General features: G+C 39.5%; 1 protein-coding gene across 1 annotated transcript in view; it reads right to left on the reverse strand.

Moving 5' to 3' along the window:
• PLXNA4 (plexin A4) overlaps positions 1 to 17,855 on the reverse strand; it is a 1,083,593-nt gene that overhangs the window by 105,889 nt on the left and 959,849 nt on the right. Inside the window, exon 27 of the mRNA XM_075345346.1 lies at positions 8,901 to 9,000. Within this exon, the coding sequence (XP_075201461.1) occupies positions 8,901 to 9,000 (100 nt within the window). The remainder of the gene's footprint in view (positions 1 to 8,900; positions 9,001 to 17,855) is intronic.

The following is a 17,855-nucleotide window of genomic DNA, read 5'->3' on the forward strand; positions in this document are numbered from 1 at the left end:
TGACTTTTTACCCTTAAGCCACTTTGTAACTAGTTTGGCAGTATGCTTCAGGTCATTGTCCATTTGGAAGACCCATTTTTGCCCAATGTTTTGAGAGGTTCCTTCAGTATTGCCACATAATCTTCTGTCCTCATGATAATGCCATCTACTTTGTGAAGTGCACTAGTCCCTCCTGCAGCAAAACACCCCCACAACATGATGTTGCCACCACCCTGTTTCCCAGTTGGGATGGTGTTCTTAGGCTTTATAGCTTCTCCCTTTTTCCTCCAAACAAAGGTCATTATGGCCAAACAGTTAAGTTTTAGTTTCGTCAGACCATAGGCCATATACCCAAAAATTAAGGTCTTTTTTCATATGTGCATTTGCAAGCATTAATCTGGCTTTTTTATGTTTCTTTTGGAGTAATGGCTTTTTGCTGGCAGATTGGCCTTTCAGATGAGCAAGGCACCTTCAGGTATCTGGAAATTGTACCCAAGGATGAACCAGACTTGTGCAAGTCCACAATTCTCTCTCTGAGATCTTGGCTGATTTCTTTTGACTTTCCTATGATGCTACACAAAGAAGCAGTGTGTTTCAGGTGTGCATTAAAATACATTCACAAGTGTGTCTCTGATTAATTCAGATATTGCTAATAAACCAATCAAAAGCTTCCAAAGACATGATATCATCTTATGGGCTGTCCCATAATGTTTAAAAGCATAGTACTCTTAGTGTACATAACATTTTGACTTTGCAGAAAGTAATAAAAATGCCTTAACACATTCTCTCTCTCCCTCTCTCTCTCTTTCTCTCTCACTATTCTGGCATTTGGTAAATATAAATAATTTTGGTTCCTAATTGACTTAAAACTGGAAAGGTTTATTCTGATTACATATCAGATAGTGATACAAACAAGTATATGTGTATACTCTTAATCATTTATGTCAGGATTTTCAATCAGTTACATTATCATAGGTGTATAACATTGACTCCTTAGCTATGAAGTCTGCCTTTACTAACATTTACAAACATTTTTGAAAGCATGGGTCATTGTAATGAGCTCACTGAATTTAAGGATAATACTGTAATAGGATGCCACTGTAATAACAGGTCAGTTTGTGAAATTTCTTCTCCAAAATATATTCTGCAATCAACTGTAAGTAGTATTATTGAAAAGTAGAAATGTTCAGTAACAACATCCATGAAGTGGCAGAGCTTGCAAAGTTACAGAGCAGGTTCACAAGTCCTGAGGCGTAGAAATGCCTAAATATCACCAATTCTCTGCTGACTCTATAGTTGCAGACTCCAAACTTCTTCTGGCATTAACGTCACAACAAAAACTGTGTGCCAGAAGTTTCATGGCATAGGATTCTATGTCTGAGCAGCTGCATCACCAAACAAAATGCCAAGAGCTTTGGAAAGAGATAAAGCATGCATGTGTTATGTAAAGTGATGAATCACCCTTCTCTATCTAAAAATCAGATGTGTAAGTCTGGGTTTGGTGAATTCCAGGAAAAATATCATCTGTCTGACTGCATTGTGCCTACTGTAAACTTTGGTGGAGAGGTAATGCCATAGGGCTGTTCTTCATGCATTCCAGTGGAGGGAAATCTTCTTGCTTCAGAATACCAAGACATTTTGGATAATTGTATGCTTTCAACATTGTGGGACCATTTTGGCTAAGGTGCGTTTCTGTTTAAAAGCATTATTAGGCCCCAGAGAGCAAAGCAATGTCCATAAAGCCATATTTCTGTGAGTGTGTAAAATCTTTACTTTTACGCACAGAACTCTGACCATAACTCAATTGACCTTGATGAAGAACTAGAACAAAGGCTGAAAGCCAGGCCCTCTCATCCAACAGCAGAAAATGAACTCACAAATGCTTTCCCCATAAAAAGACTAAAAATCTTGTTGAATCCCTTCCTAAAAATTGGAAGGTATTATAGCTGGAAAGGGGGAGTTGATGTCAAATAATGTCCAGTAGGTCTAATCTGTAGGCTCTCCAATAGTTTTTTCCATATGGTGTATATAATGTAATGACAAAAACTAAGTATACCATTTTTGAATTCTATGATTTTACATATCATGACTAGAGATGAGCGAACCCAAACTTTAAAGTTTGGTGTTTGTAATGAACGCAGACTTTTAAAAAATCTCAGTGTCCGAGTTTGGAGTTCAGGTGCTCTTCGTTTGCTAACCACTCGATCGAGAGCTCATGTATGCTCGGTTCTAGGCCAAATGTGAGTGGTTTGCAGTTCCAGATGCTGTGTCTAAAATAATTGAAGTTAAACCTGTGTCTGAACTGAACTTTATCTAAAGTCCGGCCAAACCCGGCAAACCCGAGTTTCCATGGGTCAGCTCGTCTCTAATTATGACATAAAAGAAACAACTGGAAGATCTTAAAACTAGGTAAATATAACCTTAAGAACTCATGACTAATTACACCATGTCATTATTTATTTTACATAAACTAGGACGTAATGCAGAAGGAACGTATGATAAATTAAGAAAGGTTGAGAACGTTGAGACCAGCACAATCCAACAGTAAAAAATGTTTCTTTATTTAATCCAGATAGAAAAAATAAGGCGCTCCAGCACTATGTACACAGCATAATAGAAAGTGAAAACGGCAACGCGTTTCTGATCTTATCCGGCCCTTAGTCACTGCCCACCGAATCAGGTCAGAAAAGCATGATTAATAAACGTGTGATTAATAATATAATGCGGTTATTTAAATCAACATTTTACAGGAAATCGCTAATAAAGGGATCAAAAATAAAAGCAAAAGCTGATATGCTTTACATTTGCATCTCTGCAAATATTGTTTCCAATATACTTGTAGTTTTTTAATTGACAGTTTTAGAAGCTTTTGTGTCTTAAATACACTTATACATGAGAGATTAAAGGAGTGTACCAGGACTTTAAAAAGGCAATAAATATTAGTTTAGTTGGGATACGACTTCCGATACCTCTTCCAATCAGATTAATGAAGGTATTTTCCACTGTCTTCCCCCTACATTATTTACGGCACAGTGCCTTACACACAATTATATGAATGGGATGGAGCAGCAAAATTAGGCACAGACACAAGTATATGTACATTGCTGTGCCTTGGTGGGTGTGTCGTGGGCGGGGAGGACGCCGTCGCTGCTGCGCTCTCGCTAACGCTCGGGTCCGGCGCTGCTGCGGCTGCTGCTGCTGCTCGGTGGCTTGAGCGGTGGGCCGGATCCGGGGACTCAAGCGGCGCTCCTCGCCCGTGAATGAAAGGGGTGGTTGGTTTGGGGGATTTAGTCCGTGACGCCACCCATGGGTCGTGGTGAAGATGGGCACCACCGCTGCTGGTGACGGGATCCCGGGAGCGATGGTAGGGAGCAGCTGGGATGTTGTTTTCCCCCTCCATGGGTAGGGGTCGGTGGTCCCGGCCCAAAGGATGTGGCGGGGAGGCAGGGTTGGCGAGGTGCAGGGTAGCAGGGACAGCACGGCGCGGTGCCGGATGGCACGGGTGTACTCACTCAGCAAGAATGGTACAAAGTCCTCGGTAAACCAAACGGCTGGATGGACGGGTCCCGCAGCCGGCTGCAGTGTTTCTCCCCGGACAGGTGAAGGCGGCTATCTTTCCCTGCACCTTGATGTTCTACTTCTGACTACTATGGATTCCCAACGGTAGTCCGCTCCCCGGTGTATGGGTACCGGAGGAGCCCATTTGCCCGCCAGCGCTGGCCCTTGGGTCTCTAGCCTTAGGTGGTAGCTGTATACCCTCACGGTGTGGGCGGTTGCCTTCAATCGGGACTTTTGCTGTTGTGAAACCCCTGGGGTTCCAGTCACATTCGGATCTGACTATTGACGGCGGCTCCAAGCCTGGTTGGGGTCTGATGGCCCTGCCTGTGTGTGCTGGCTTCACTTCGCTCCCTGGTCAGTAGCGGCGGGCCATCGCCCGACCCCGCTCCTATGGTTCCGCGTTGCTCCACCACTCCTGCAGATGGCCACCACCGTCTGCCAACCTTGCTATCAGTGCCTGGGCCACAAACCCAGACACCCAAGTGTTTACTCCTCACTCCTCAAACTCCAACACTCAACTCCAACTCTTCCCACTTCCAGGTCTGTGAACTCCTCGGTGGGTGTGGCTAACCACTTGGCTCCGCCCCACCTGGTGTGGACATCAGACACTGGAGGGAGGCAACAAAGGTTTTGTGTTTGGCTGGTGTCCCTGTCTAATGGGGGTGGGGGTGTTTGTGTGTTATCTGTAACGACCTGGCTAGGCCAGGGCGCCAAAGGTGCAGCAGATGCAGATGATCTCTTTACACATACCAAAAATTAGCACCTTCCTTCTTTTACTTATTGATAATATTGTATATTCTAATTGTCAACACGAAAGAGGAGCGGTGCTGGAGTAGGAAAATTCTGGCTGCTGTGTCGCTCCATCTGCACACGCACCGACTCCTGCATTTAAAGATCGCACTGCCGACAGAGCATCTCACCCCCGCACTGCCTTGCTCCACACAGAATCCAGCATAGCCACGAACTGCTGACAGAGCATCTCACCCACCAGCAGCCAGTACAGTACCGCACTGCTGACAGAGCATCTCACCTGCCGCAGCCAGCACAGCCCAGCACCGCCAACAGAGCATCTCCCCCGTCACACCGCCCTGCTGCACACAGCGTCCACCGCAGCCAGCACAGCGCCCATTCTTCACCATATCCAGTAAGCTACATTCGGATTTTAAGACGCACCCCTCATTTTCCTCCCACATTTTTGGGAGCAAAAGTGCGTCTTATAATCAGAAAAATACGGTAACTATAGTTAGTAAGTTAGACATACCCTCATTTTATTGTAATCTTTTCTGTGGATTCTACTGCAAATACACAGCAGATTATTTCATATAAAAAAATCTGTTGTGTGATCTATAATAAATGCGCAGAACTTACAATGTGATATATGATTTGCAGATATGTGCAGGTATTACGGCATAAAATATGACACAATCTTAATGGCATTTTTTGTACTTTCTGAAATCAATCTAATTTTAACCTCAAGTTGAGAGAAGACGTAAAACTTGTGTTAAACATCAAATTAGAAATCGACATCAAAACTGACAGTAACTGTCCTCAGTATAGGCATTATACTGATATGGGAAATAAAGTAGGATAATAGCTACTGTCATAGTCAATTAATATTCCAACAAGCTGAGCATGGTTAGGGCACTTGATGGTTATTCTCCTGGCAATAGCAGAGAGCATCTTCCTGACAATTTAATGTGGCACAGCCAGTACAACGTAATGCTGAATGAATGTTAGAGAACATGAACTGGGCTTGTATAAGAGCATGCTTACAAGACAAAGCCTGGTGTGTGATGCTAAGAGAAACAGAAGCCTTTGTAGAAAATGCTTAGCGTAATAGTAGGTGACAATTACATCCTTCCGCTACAATATAAAGGCAAACATATTCATCTACATGAATTCACATTATATATTAAAGGAGTTGTCTGGCCTCAGGGTACAAGTCTGCAGTCACCCTATATGACTGCAGATATGTGAATCCTCACAGCGTTCAGGGCGTGTGCTGTTAATATTCTCCAGTTCCAGCATCAAGAGAGGGCAGTAATGTGACAACATTCCACATTCCGACTGGATGTATCTGGCCTCACTCAATTTACTGGTATTGAGCAACAGTGGCCACATCTAGTTGGTACATGACCATATATATGTAAATCCCATACTTGCGAGCATGTGCTCACCTGCTCCCGGCATCACTACTGGAGAATTCTGACAGTGTGCGCACTGTACGCCGTGAGGATTCACAAGTCTGCAGTTATGTAGAGGGACTCCAGACTTTTACTCTAAGACCCAACAGCTCTTTTAAGATAAAAATATTTGAGTTGTCACGATTGTCTAAGCCAGGTTCTTGGAATCAAGAAACATCAGCATTTCACAATTTCACAAACCGAAGGGCTTTAAAATGTACCAAATTCTGTATGTTAATTTTGAAGACCAGGAACAAAAAATAGTACTTGATTGAATATATATTGTGGAATAGATTATCCAGGCCTTAAAAATTGGCTGACCATTCATAAGACCTAGTATTCAATCACAACGATAAATTCCACACCGATCAATGATGGCACATTCTAATAGGGATATTGTATACAGAAATTGTACAGATCTTATGACCTGTTAGAAGAGAATTCCATATAACCATACTCAAAATATTCCCCTGTGTTCTGTATCTACAGAAATCCCTCGGGTAGCACAAACTCATAAGCATAGTAATTTAAGACAAAGATTTTGAGTTTTTAAAGTGCAAGTGTACATATTTTATTAAACAATTGGTGACAATTTCAATAAAAACTTTTTCATAAAAGCATGAACGCCAGGACTAGTCCAGAATTTACATGAGTGGGATCAAAGTCTCCCAAGGTTTATAAGGCACATAAGCAGGTCAATAGTGCATAACCGAAACATCAAAATAGCAGACCACCTGATTAATATAGCAAATTGTGTGCAAATAGCTCATATGCACAAATAAATTACAGGACAATCAGTAACATGGATAAGCAGAAAATATCAGTCCAAATAATATAAAGTCCTGAAGGATCCACTAAATAGAGTGGTTCTTACTCCACAAGGCAGTGCATATTGCGTGCCTAATAATAAACCCCAGAGAGACCCATAGGGTAGAAAGTACATTGGACAATCCAGGCGTTTGGGAAGGCCCCCATTACGCCCTACGTACGTTTCAATTCTTTAAACAGTAGAGAATCTTCCTCAGGGGTCGAGGTGCCGTAGTCCCCTCGACCCCTGAGGAAGATTCTCTACTGTTTATGCACTATTGACCTGCTTATGTGCCTTATAAACCTTGGGAGACTTTGATCCCACTCATGTAAATTCTGGACTAGTCCTGGCGTTCATGCTTTTATGAAAAAGTTTTTATTGAAATTGTCACCAATTGTTTAATAAAATATGTACACTTGCACTTTAAAAACTCAAAATCTTTGTCTTAAATTAAGATCTTATGACCTGTTTTAGTAAGGAATATTTCCACTATTGAAGGGGTTGTCCAGCCCTGGTCGATTTTACGGCAAGAAGTCCACCTTGCCAACCTATAGCAATGTATAGTTTAAACAATGTTATGATTTGGCTCTGTTTGCCAATTCTAGCGGGTTATCAGATGACGACAAGTATGTAAATTGTATACTTGCCACAGTCATGTGCCAAATGCATTCTCATCCACTTCTCTCAATAATAATAATAATAATAATAGTAATCTTTATTTCTATAGCACCAACATATTCCGCAGCGCTTTACAATTCGGGAGGATCATATACAAACAAGTAACAGTTATAGGAAATACAATAATTCAAGGAAAAAAAGACAACCCTGCTCGTGAGAGCTTACAATCTACAATGAGATGGGGGGGGCAAGGTACAAGTGCTTATTTATAATGACAATCCAGCCATCTCAATGAAATGGGGGATAGATAATAGCTGCCTGGACCAGTTGGCCAGGACCTTGAGATGCATTTGGCTGCCATGGAGTTATGTTCTGAGAAGTTGTGGAGGAACTATGTGAATTTAGTTCGGCTAGGGAGTGTGATAGGCCGCCCTAAAAAGATAAGTTTTTAGGGAGTGTCTGAAGCTGAGTAAGTTGTGATTCGTGCTAGCTTCTTGAGGTAAAAATGATTGAGAGAAGCAGATGGTATGTGACCAAAAGTATGCAATCTGCATATGTGCAGTCAAGTGACCACAAGCACTCTTAGAATTCAGCAAGCTGAAATGCTGGTTGAAAGTTTTATCGGGGCTGGACATCCAGTTAAGGGTAAATCTCTCTATGCTCTTATAGAAGTGCTACCTTCCTTCTGCCCTGTTTTGGCTGTAAAGGCCCCTTTACACACTGAGACTTTCAGCGATCCCACCAGCGATCCCAACCTGATAGGGATCGCTGGTAAGTTGCTTGGAGGTTGCTGGTGAGAGGTCACACAGTCAGACGCTCCAGCGATCCCACCAGCAACCTGACCTGGCAGGGATCGCTGGAGCATCGCTACACGGGTTGCTGGTGAGCTGTCACCAGCAACCAGTGACCAGCCCCCAGCCAGCAGCGACGCACTGAAGCGATGCTGCGCTTGGTAACTAAGGTAGATATCGGGTAACCAACCCGATATTTACCTTGGTTACCAGCGCACACAGCTACACGTGCAAAGAGCAGGGAGCAGCGCACACTGCTTAGCGCTAGCTCCCTGCTCTCCTAGCTACAGTGCACATCGGGTTAATTACCCGATGTGTGCTGCAGCTACATGTGCAGAGAGCAGGGAGCAGCGCACACTGCTTAGCGCTGGCTCCCTGCTCTCCTAGCTACAGTACACATCGGGTTAATTACCCGATGTGTGCTGTAGCTACACATGCAGAGAGCAGGGAGCCGCGCACACCGCTTAGCGCTGGCTACCTGCTCTCCTAGTTACAGCACACATCGGGTTAATTACCCGATGTGTACTCTGCTACACGTGCAAGGAGCAGGAGCCGGCACCGACAGTGAGAGCGGCGGAGGCTGGTAACGAAGGTAAATAGCGGGTAACCAAGGACAGGGCTTCTTGGTTACCCGATGTTTACCGTGGTTACCAGTGTCCGCAGAAGCCGGCTCCTGCTGCCTGCACATTTAAGTCCCCTTTACACACTGAGACTTTCTAGCGATCATGCTGCACAGCGGGAAACAAAGGACCAAAGAATGGTCCTGAACGATTTGTAGCGATCAGCAACTTCACAGCAGGGGCCAGGTCGCTGATGTGTTTCACATACTGCAATGTCGCTGGGGAGGTGACGTTACAGCGATGTCGTTTGCGATGTTGCAGTGTGTAAAGCCACCTTAACTGTATAAGTTAAACTTCATGGACTTAATCAAACTAACAATTAAATAGTGATATCATTCCTTACCATATCTACTGGCAGACGTCCTTGACACTGTAGAATTATTTACTGCGTTGTAAGCCGTCACTTGTTTAGACACCAATGCTACCACTGCACCGTCTGGAACCTGTTAATGGAAGAAAATGTATCCAGAGGTCAATTGTTTCACTATTGCTAAATCAAAAAACGTAAATATTTTATCTCTAATTCTCTGTATGATTTTTTTTTCCATAGTTCAGGTTTATACAGACATATCATGTAATTTACAATGTACATTAGTCACAAAAGTTTACTAGTGAATATTGTGCCCATAACTAATGCCAGTACAATTAAAAAAGTCAAAGGCTCCATCACAGAAGCCATGTAAAAAGTCAGAAAAACTAATACAGCATGATGCACCATTTTGTTTCCAGAAAGAAGATGGAAACAATGACATAAACCCATTGTTATACCCTAGAAGCTTTTTTGAGCATTGTTGGTGTCCAATATGTACTGATCTGCCACTGTCGATATTCTGATTTTCTTCTGCTATGATGAAACAGAAGACCACAAATACTAGCTGAGATATGAATCTGACCTAACTGATCATAACATACAAATGCAGCACAAGCTGTCATTACTGATGCCATCCACTATTATCTCACAGCAAAGTAATCTAAGGGTAATACATATCATTACTAGGGATGATCGAATACCGCAAATATTCGGCAACGTCCATATTCGCCGAATAGGTCGCTGCTATTCGACTATTTGTGAATATTCGATGCGCAATGTAAGTCTATGGGACACCTGAATAACAACTATTCGGGCTTCCCATAGACTTACATTGTGCATCGAATATTCGAATAGCGGCGAACTAATCGTCAGATATTCGTGAAGCCGAATATTGCCAAATATTTGTGATATTCGATCATCCCTAATCATTACCAAACACAGATGTAGAATAACACATGCTAACTCTTACATCATGGAATCATAATGTGTTATCCGGGATTTTACACATAATTTCAGGTAAAGCTATTATTTTGTATTAACTCAGAGAGTTATTCTCCCAATACAGGAAATCTATAGGAAATCCTGGTGATTGGTGCGCTTAAATTCTTGATAGATTACTTCAATCTAACACTTTTTGTTAAATAATGACGTGGTGTAATTTATCAAGTGTTGTTGTATTTACCTAGTTTGAAGATGTTTTTAATATGTCCTGATGTATAAAAGCAGAAAATTAAAAGGGGTGTACTTATTTTTGCTCATGACTGTTGCTGCTTGTCAACTTCTATTATTTTTTTCAACATTTTAAAAAAATATGTTGCTTATTTTTATAAAGCAAATTATCTCCAGGCAACAGCATTTCACTGCTTTCTCTGTAACAGAACACATGAAATATGAATAATCATACAGAAAGAGCCGTAACGCTGAGCCGTATAGGGAAATGTCAAAATAATAGGCCGTTAAAGCATGTAATTTGGGTGTTATTACTGCTTAAGTGATAATCCCATCGATTGAAAGCAGTAATACGTTTAATCTTGCTGAACTGCACTGTAGCATTAGGCCTGGCACCAGAGGTTGGCACACAGCAGGAGCTAGCTGTTACTTCAATCCTTGGAGTCCGCAGAATCCTCAGTGTTTATATGTGATACACCAGACGACAATGGATACGGGTTTAGGTTGTGTTACTAGGAATACTGCTCATAAACTGCGCAGCAAAGAGAACAAAATATAGAGTGTTTATTTTTTCTTTATAATCTCCTTGAATTAACTTGTTCTGCGCTATTATTTTGAAAAATAGTTTTCTATATAGTTTGACAAACTTATATTACAACATATACAACAATAAAAGTCACAGCTTGTCACATAAATGTAGAATAATAATATTTCCAAGTGCAGGTCTTCTTATGTATTCTCCCTTTGAGAATTTTATCTTGGCCGTAAAGGTGATAAAATACCAGAAAAGATACATTTCTCTAGAAGACGCCTCCAGAATGTCAGATAATCATGGGCTCATGAGTATACAAGGCTGAACATTTAGGGCTGTAAGCCAACTCGATGCTTATCTAATAGGAATACAAATTTGGGGCAATAATACAGAGCCATAGAAGCCGTTAGGTTTTGATTACTATCTTTAAATTGTTGCCATGATTACTATAATCATTATTTTAACAATGAATATGTAAGATAATAACAGAAGGGAGAAAAGGGTTAACCACGTTGCTGTGGAGAAAATCAGGAGATGAATCCAAGGGTTAATCTCCATGATTTTTATTTTTCTACGTGTTTCAGAGTCTTGAATGACTCCTTCATCAGGATATAAAAAAACACTGATATCAGCAGTATACCTGCTTGCTCTGTTAACCCTTAATATACCTGCTTGAGAAGTATTGCTCTAAACACATCAGTGTTCATGATGTTATGTGGCCTGCCTGGTAATATGCTGATGTGATATTATTCCTGTTAGTCAATAACAGATTGAATTTTGCTCTGTTAACTCTTAACATATAGTAGATACATAGGTATATTGGGCATTTGTTTACAGCAATTCATGTGACAACGTGTTTACAGAGAATTTTTTTTTTCTGATGCAGTTTTTATGGCTTGCCTTAGAGACAATAACTCTGCATAGATTCATTGGAATAAGCAGATTATGTCCACCCCTAAACAAACAAAACTATTCAACCCCTCATTCATCTCATGTATCTTTGGTCTCTCAAATTGTTTATCTATTTTTAGCTGTATGCTAATGCACTAGCAATTTCCTATAGATCACAGCTTATATATTATAGTTGACCTTGATGCGGGCGGATTAGGGGTTGAATACTTTTGCAAGAGACCAACTTCACAAAAACATATGTAAAAAAAATTTGTTCAAAGAAATTGTGTGATGAACCTGTGTGAATTTATCATGTACACTATTAAAAAAAAGAAAAATTAACACTTGTTGAAACCAGGATATTTTTATATCATTATCTATCTTTTTAATATTTTTCTTGTGTGTTTGTCTAAATAAAATAATAAAGAATTTAATGTTTCATGAGAATTTGAGTCATTTGAATTATTCGGAATTTCTGATATTTGATGACCCTGAAAATAGTTTGATAAGTTGGAAATTTAAAAAGATATATTACTCAAGTGTTTTTTTGTTTTTCTCTTTTAGCATGTTGGGTTTTCATTTTTTACTGTAAATAATAATTAATAGTTGTTGGGTAGCAACTCACTCTTTGAATCAGATGGTTTCACCCAACATATTGTTAACTTTGGTTGACAGGAATCTGTCACTAGGTTTTTGCTACCCTATCAGAGATCAGCATGATGTAGGGGAAGAGACCCTGATTCCAGCGATGTGTCACTAACTGGGCTGTTTTATCTGCTGCAGATCTACCGGTTCTCTGTATAAACCCACCCACAGTACTGATTGGCAGCTTTCTGTGTACACTATGCATAAGCTGAAAGCTGCCAAGCAGTGTTGGGGTGGGGTTACACATAGCAGAAGGACCACATGGCACAAGACAGCTAGTCCTATAGTGATAATCTCCTGCTGATAAAACAATGATTATATTAAAACTGCAACAAACAGTCTTGTAAATGACTCATTGCTGGAAACAGGGTCTCATACCCTACATCATGTTGCTCTAAGAGTAGATAGCAAATATATGCTGATGGATCCTTTTTAAGAACTCAAATGTCTCAAGAAATAAATGGAATTAAATGTAATACAATGTCATGATTAGAGATGAGCGAACCCGATAAAGTTCAGTGTTCGTACCGAATACGGACTTTGCAAATAAATCAGTGTTGGGATGCTATACGTATGCAAACCACATCGAGCATCGGTATGCTTGGTTAATGCTCGGTGCTTGATCCAGTGCAAACTGCTTGCAGTGTCTGATAACCTGACACTGGGAACAAAAACAGCATTATCGGATGTAGTGTGTACAAAAAAATACACACCCTACCTCCCCCGGAAGTGATCTGTTTATGGCTGGTGGCATGTGGGCATAGAGCCAAACTGCCCAATCAGTGACTAGCATTGAGGTTCAGGTCCCGAACTGAACTCTATATAAAGTCCAGATGAACCCGCCAAACCAAACTTCCACGAGTCTGCCCATCTATAATCATGATATCCTTGATAAAATTCCCTCCACAAGTATTAGGTGGCCACATTTAGCATAGAAATTTCCCAACACGAATATCACATGATTATTTTTTTCCAAAGCTAGCCATGATCCGCCTCTTATCTCTGGAAATCCCACAGCAAGAGCAAAGGTAAAGGAAGGACATATCTGTATGTGGCGCAGCGCTGAATTGTGCCTATAAGTACAGTATACAGTATTTTGTTTCCCCGTCCTTCGAGAAATAAATCTTTGTCCTTATGATTTTTTTCTCTGATAGTAATTACTTTCTAATCTGCTTTTCCATTTCCAGTTTGTACCCCATACCAACAGACAAAACCCTGACATTTAATTTAGTGATGGTGCCAGAACAGCACCCAGGGCTCTTGTTTTAGAGGCCAGTCGGCTTATCTTGAAAATTATTTGCACGTTAATGAACAAAGTGAGATTTTATCAAGCTTTAGGCTGGCAAAGGCAAAAGACAAACTATGCCAGCAGCCTTTAGGAGAGAGGCTATTGTAGATGATTGGCAGCTGAACTGACAATTGAAGGTTTATTTCTAATGTATGGTAAGGACCGTCTAAGCTCCCTCAATAGAATCCTTCTGTTTCACTTTCATTTTCAATGACAAAGTCTTCTTGTCAAAGTTGATGTGTGAACACAAAGAGCTAAGTAAGTGACAGAACAGCAGAAACCCCCCTCAAGGGACTCCATTTTGGAAATTACACCTCTCTGGGAATTCATCTATGGGTGTAATGAAAAACACCCATGAAGATAACACTAGAACTACTGAGGTAGTCATTTTGACTACTTTGCACCATGTATTTCTATATAGGTGTCACGAGTCCAGTAGTTCTAGTGTTAAAGGCAGTGAATCTTGCAGAATTAAAATTCAAATAAGATCTTGTAGTGTGCAGTACATTGTAGTGCTTTTACATTGTGGCCAACTCATGCTTCTGGAGACACACACCTCTCTGGGAATTCATATATGGGTCTAGTGATGATTTTGTCTCTGGAAAACATCCATGGAATTAAATTGCATTGAATGTTGCAAAATTAAAAATTGCAAATTAGCTCTTCTAGTTTCCAGTGCATTGTAGTGCCAGTACATTGTGCCCATCTTGTGTTTCTGGAGGCCCACACCCCGTAAATCAACTAGGTCTCTCCTTCCAGCAATAATGACAAACATGTGGGTGTTAACTGTGGTTTAGGCACATTGTGGTGCTCAGAAAAGAGGGAGGCATTTGGATTTGCTGTATTTATTTCTTGGGGGTAAGCCATAGTACTTTTACAAAAGCCTTTGTGTTTACAGTAACTTGGAAGCCCCCTATATTTCTTTTAACAGATGACGGAAGTGGGGACTTCTTTTTTGTGAGTTGAGTTGAATGTTAGTGGTGGCAATTTAAAGGTTCAGAACATTTTGTATGAGTTCACATTTATCCTGTACTCTGTGCTGAGCATTTATGACAGGGTTTCCATCTACATCTCTGAAATATGCAGTAAAACTCTAGATGGAGCCATTCACTAATGAGGCAGCAGAGTTTTGCTATGCACTACATTTTGCCTCTGTGCAGTAGTATCTTTTTTTTTCAAAGGTGCACAAAACTGTTGTTGACAGCACTTTTGTGCACACCTAAAAAGAAACATAAAAAGATGGACGCTACCAGACAATAGGCTAGACGGGAGTCAACTGGGTCTCCATCTGCTTCATTATAGTGAGTTTTCCATTGGAAATTTTGTCTGTATCACATTTTTAAGAGATTTACATGTAAATTCCAATGTATGCGCTCAGCATAGAGGGCAGAATACATGTTCTAAGCCTTACTGTGATCTTTGGGTGGTAAAACAAATAAATCAACAGCTGTTGAAGATTTAGATTAATTTATTTATTTTTGACGCCGTTCACCTTATAGCATAAATCATAAGGCAACTTTATTCCTTAGATCAGTATGATTACAGCAATACCAGATTTATATCTTTTTTTAGGTTTGGTTACTACCACACTAAAAAACGCTCTATTACAAAATAAAGGTTTCTTGCAGCACTGTATTTTGAAGGCTACATCTTTTTATTTTTCTGTTGACAGAGTCATCTGAGGGCTTGTGTTTTGCAGGATGATTATTTGTACCATATAGGGCCACATTTGATCGCTTTCTATTTTGCTTTTGTAAGGCCAAATGAAGGAGAAACAGAAATTCAGGAAAAAATACAGCAACACCACATTATTGGTTTTTTTTACTTTATGTCTCTTTTATACCAAAAAATATGTTTTATATATATATATATATATATATATATATATATATATATATAAATTTTCCATTGATGTAGTCTGAGATCTATAGCTTTTGTATTCTTTTGCTGACAGAGGTGAACGGGGGTTTATTTTTTGAAGGACAAGATAACATTTTCAGCAATACAATTTCTATTTACATTCACATTTTTTATCTCGTTTTATTCCACTTTTTTTGTAAGCTATATAATGAAAAGGCATAGTTTTTGCTGTTTTTTATTTTTTACAGTCTTTACTGAAGAGCTTAATTAGTCTCAAAGATTGTTTTGTTCAGGATGCGTCAATACCAAATACGTGTACTTTTTTGTTTAATTTTATTTTTACATAACTATAGGTATTTATTGGTATAATTTTTATTGGCTTTATCTTCAGATTATTTTTAGATTTTTATTTTTGTTTCACTTTTTTACACAAACGTTTTTCATTTTTTGCACAATCATACATTTTACCTGTCAGTGTAACACTGAGAGAATGCCTGTTAGACCATGTTCCTTGTATGGTCTAACATGCTACCATAGCTGGCAGACTTGAAGGTCATCCTTGGTTGCTATGGTAATGATCGGGTCTCCGTGATCATGTTGTGGCAATCTCAATTGGGTGGGAGAGGGAGCACACTCCCTCTCTCTGCCTCCTAAATGCTGCGATCGCTATTGATCACGGCATTTAAGGGGTTACACAGCCAGGGGCAGTGTGGCCACTGACCCTGGGTGTGACAGCCCGAGCTTGGCTATCACTTATGCTGAGCTAATGGTGGTGATAATGCGCCACAGCTCCTGTACACGCATGCTCACCATGATGTAAGTTCACGTCATTTTGCAGGAACCCTTTCCCAACCATCACGTAGTCTTACGTCAATTAATGAGAAGGGGTTAAAAGAGGTGTTGGGATTTTTTGTCAGTGAACCATATGTTCAAAACCTCTAAGTAAAGATTCAATATTATTTTAACATCATAGCAACAGCCATCATACATGTATAGCAACCATGTGTTATCATTATATAAAAGGGGCTCAGGAGCTGCATTTCATAGCTGGCACCAGAGAGCAACTGATGCGATCAGACCTGGTCCTGATCACATCAGTTTAACCTCCTAAATGCCCGTATCTACTATAGTAGCAGTTTTTGAAATACATCCAAGATGACACCATTTGTTCAGAACCCTTTGACCCCAAGGTGTGCAGATGGATTGACATAATTGTTGGAGTCTGTCAAACCCTTTTGCTTGATCTAATAATAATATAATAATAATCTTTATTTCTATAGCGCCAACATATTCCGCAGCGCTTTACAATTCAGGATCTCAAATTAATATTTAATAAGCGGTGTTTTTTTGGTAACTGCACTTCCCTAAAATATGCAATAAAACTAATTAAAGTCGTGAGTGAACACCAAAACAGTGAGTAAAAAATAATCCTTCACACAACACTATAAACAGAAAAATAAGTAAGTTATAGATTCCGAAAATGGCAACACAAACTATTTTTTTTCAAAATTTGGAATTAAATTTAACTACTAAAATATAAATAAAATATTTAGGTTTTGTATTGACTTAATCGTATTAACATGGAAAACCATGGCGCACAATGAAAACCCCAAAAACCATGGCAGAATTGAGTTTTTTTTCCCCACACTACATTGCCACAAAAAGCAAACTCTCACATGGCGTTGTAGAAAGAACAAAAAATTTAAAGTTTGAAGAAGGTTAGGAAAAGATGAAATCAGAAAAAGAAAAAATTGTCTGGTCCTTAAGGGGTTAATAATTTTATAATGTCACTGTTTTGAACTGTATTATTTAATTAAATCAATATTTTAAAAGTCTTTAGTCTCTTCTTAATATCTAATTTGTTCACATTTCTGTTAATTTTAGTAAAATTAGCAAGAATATGCTATTATGTACACCTACATTAAAGGGTCTAATGACATTGAATTTTCAGAGCGAGTACAAGTTAATTGCACATAATTATGACAACTTCAAACCAGGTAAATATATAATGACATAAAGGATAAGACATTCATGCTTTCAACGTTCAACTTATCAGACTATAAAAGTATACCTTTTAATAATCTCCACAAATGGAAGCAGTAACTTTAGTTAACTATTTCAACAAAAGTGTTAGATATGCCATATGTATCCTCTTTTATCTCTAGTGAAGAATAGACGAGGTGATTTAACAGAGTCCTGTAGGTACATTTATCCATTCTATATTTTACATGGAGTTAATAGTCAATGAGTCATCCCCGTTAAGAACACTAATATGCAAAAAGGTTGTCGCTAACAAAATTATAAAGATAAGTAAAATGTGATAAAATGTAATAAAATGATAAAGTTGTAGGTCGCAGAATGTATATTAAGTGTGTCCATAATAAAATATATGTATATATACACTGAATAAAAATATAAGTGCAACACTTTTGTTCTTGCTCCCATTTTTCATGAGCTAAACTCAAAGATCTAAGACTTATAATATGTGGCGGGCCTAAGGGACACCTGTGCAATAATAATGCTGCCTATTGAGCATCTTGATATGCCACACCTGTGAGGTGGATAGACTATCTCAGCAAAGGAGAATTGTTCACTAACACAT

Source organism: Anomaloglossus baeobatrachus, chromosome 4 (assembly GCF_048569485.1).
Source record: "Anomaloglossus baeobatrachus isolate aAnoBae1 chromosome 4, aAnoBae1.hap1, whole genome shotgun sequence".
NCBI classification, from domain to species: domain Eukaryota; kingdom Metazoa; phylum Chordata; class Amphibia; order Anura; family Aromobatidae; genus Anomaloglossus; species Anomaloglossus baeobatrachus.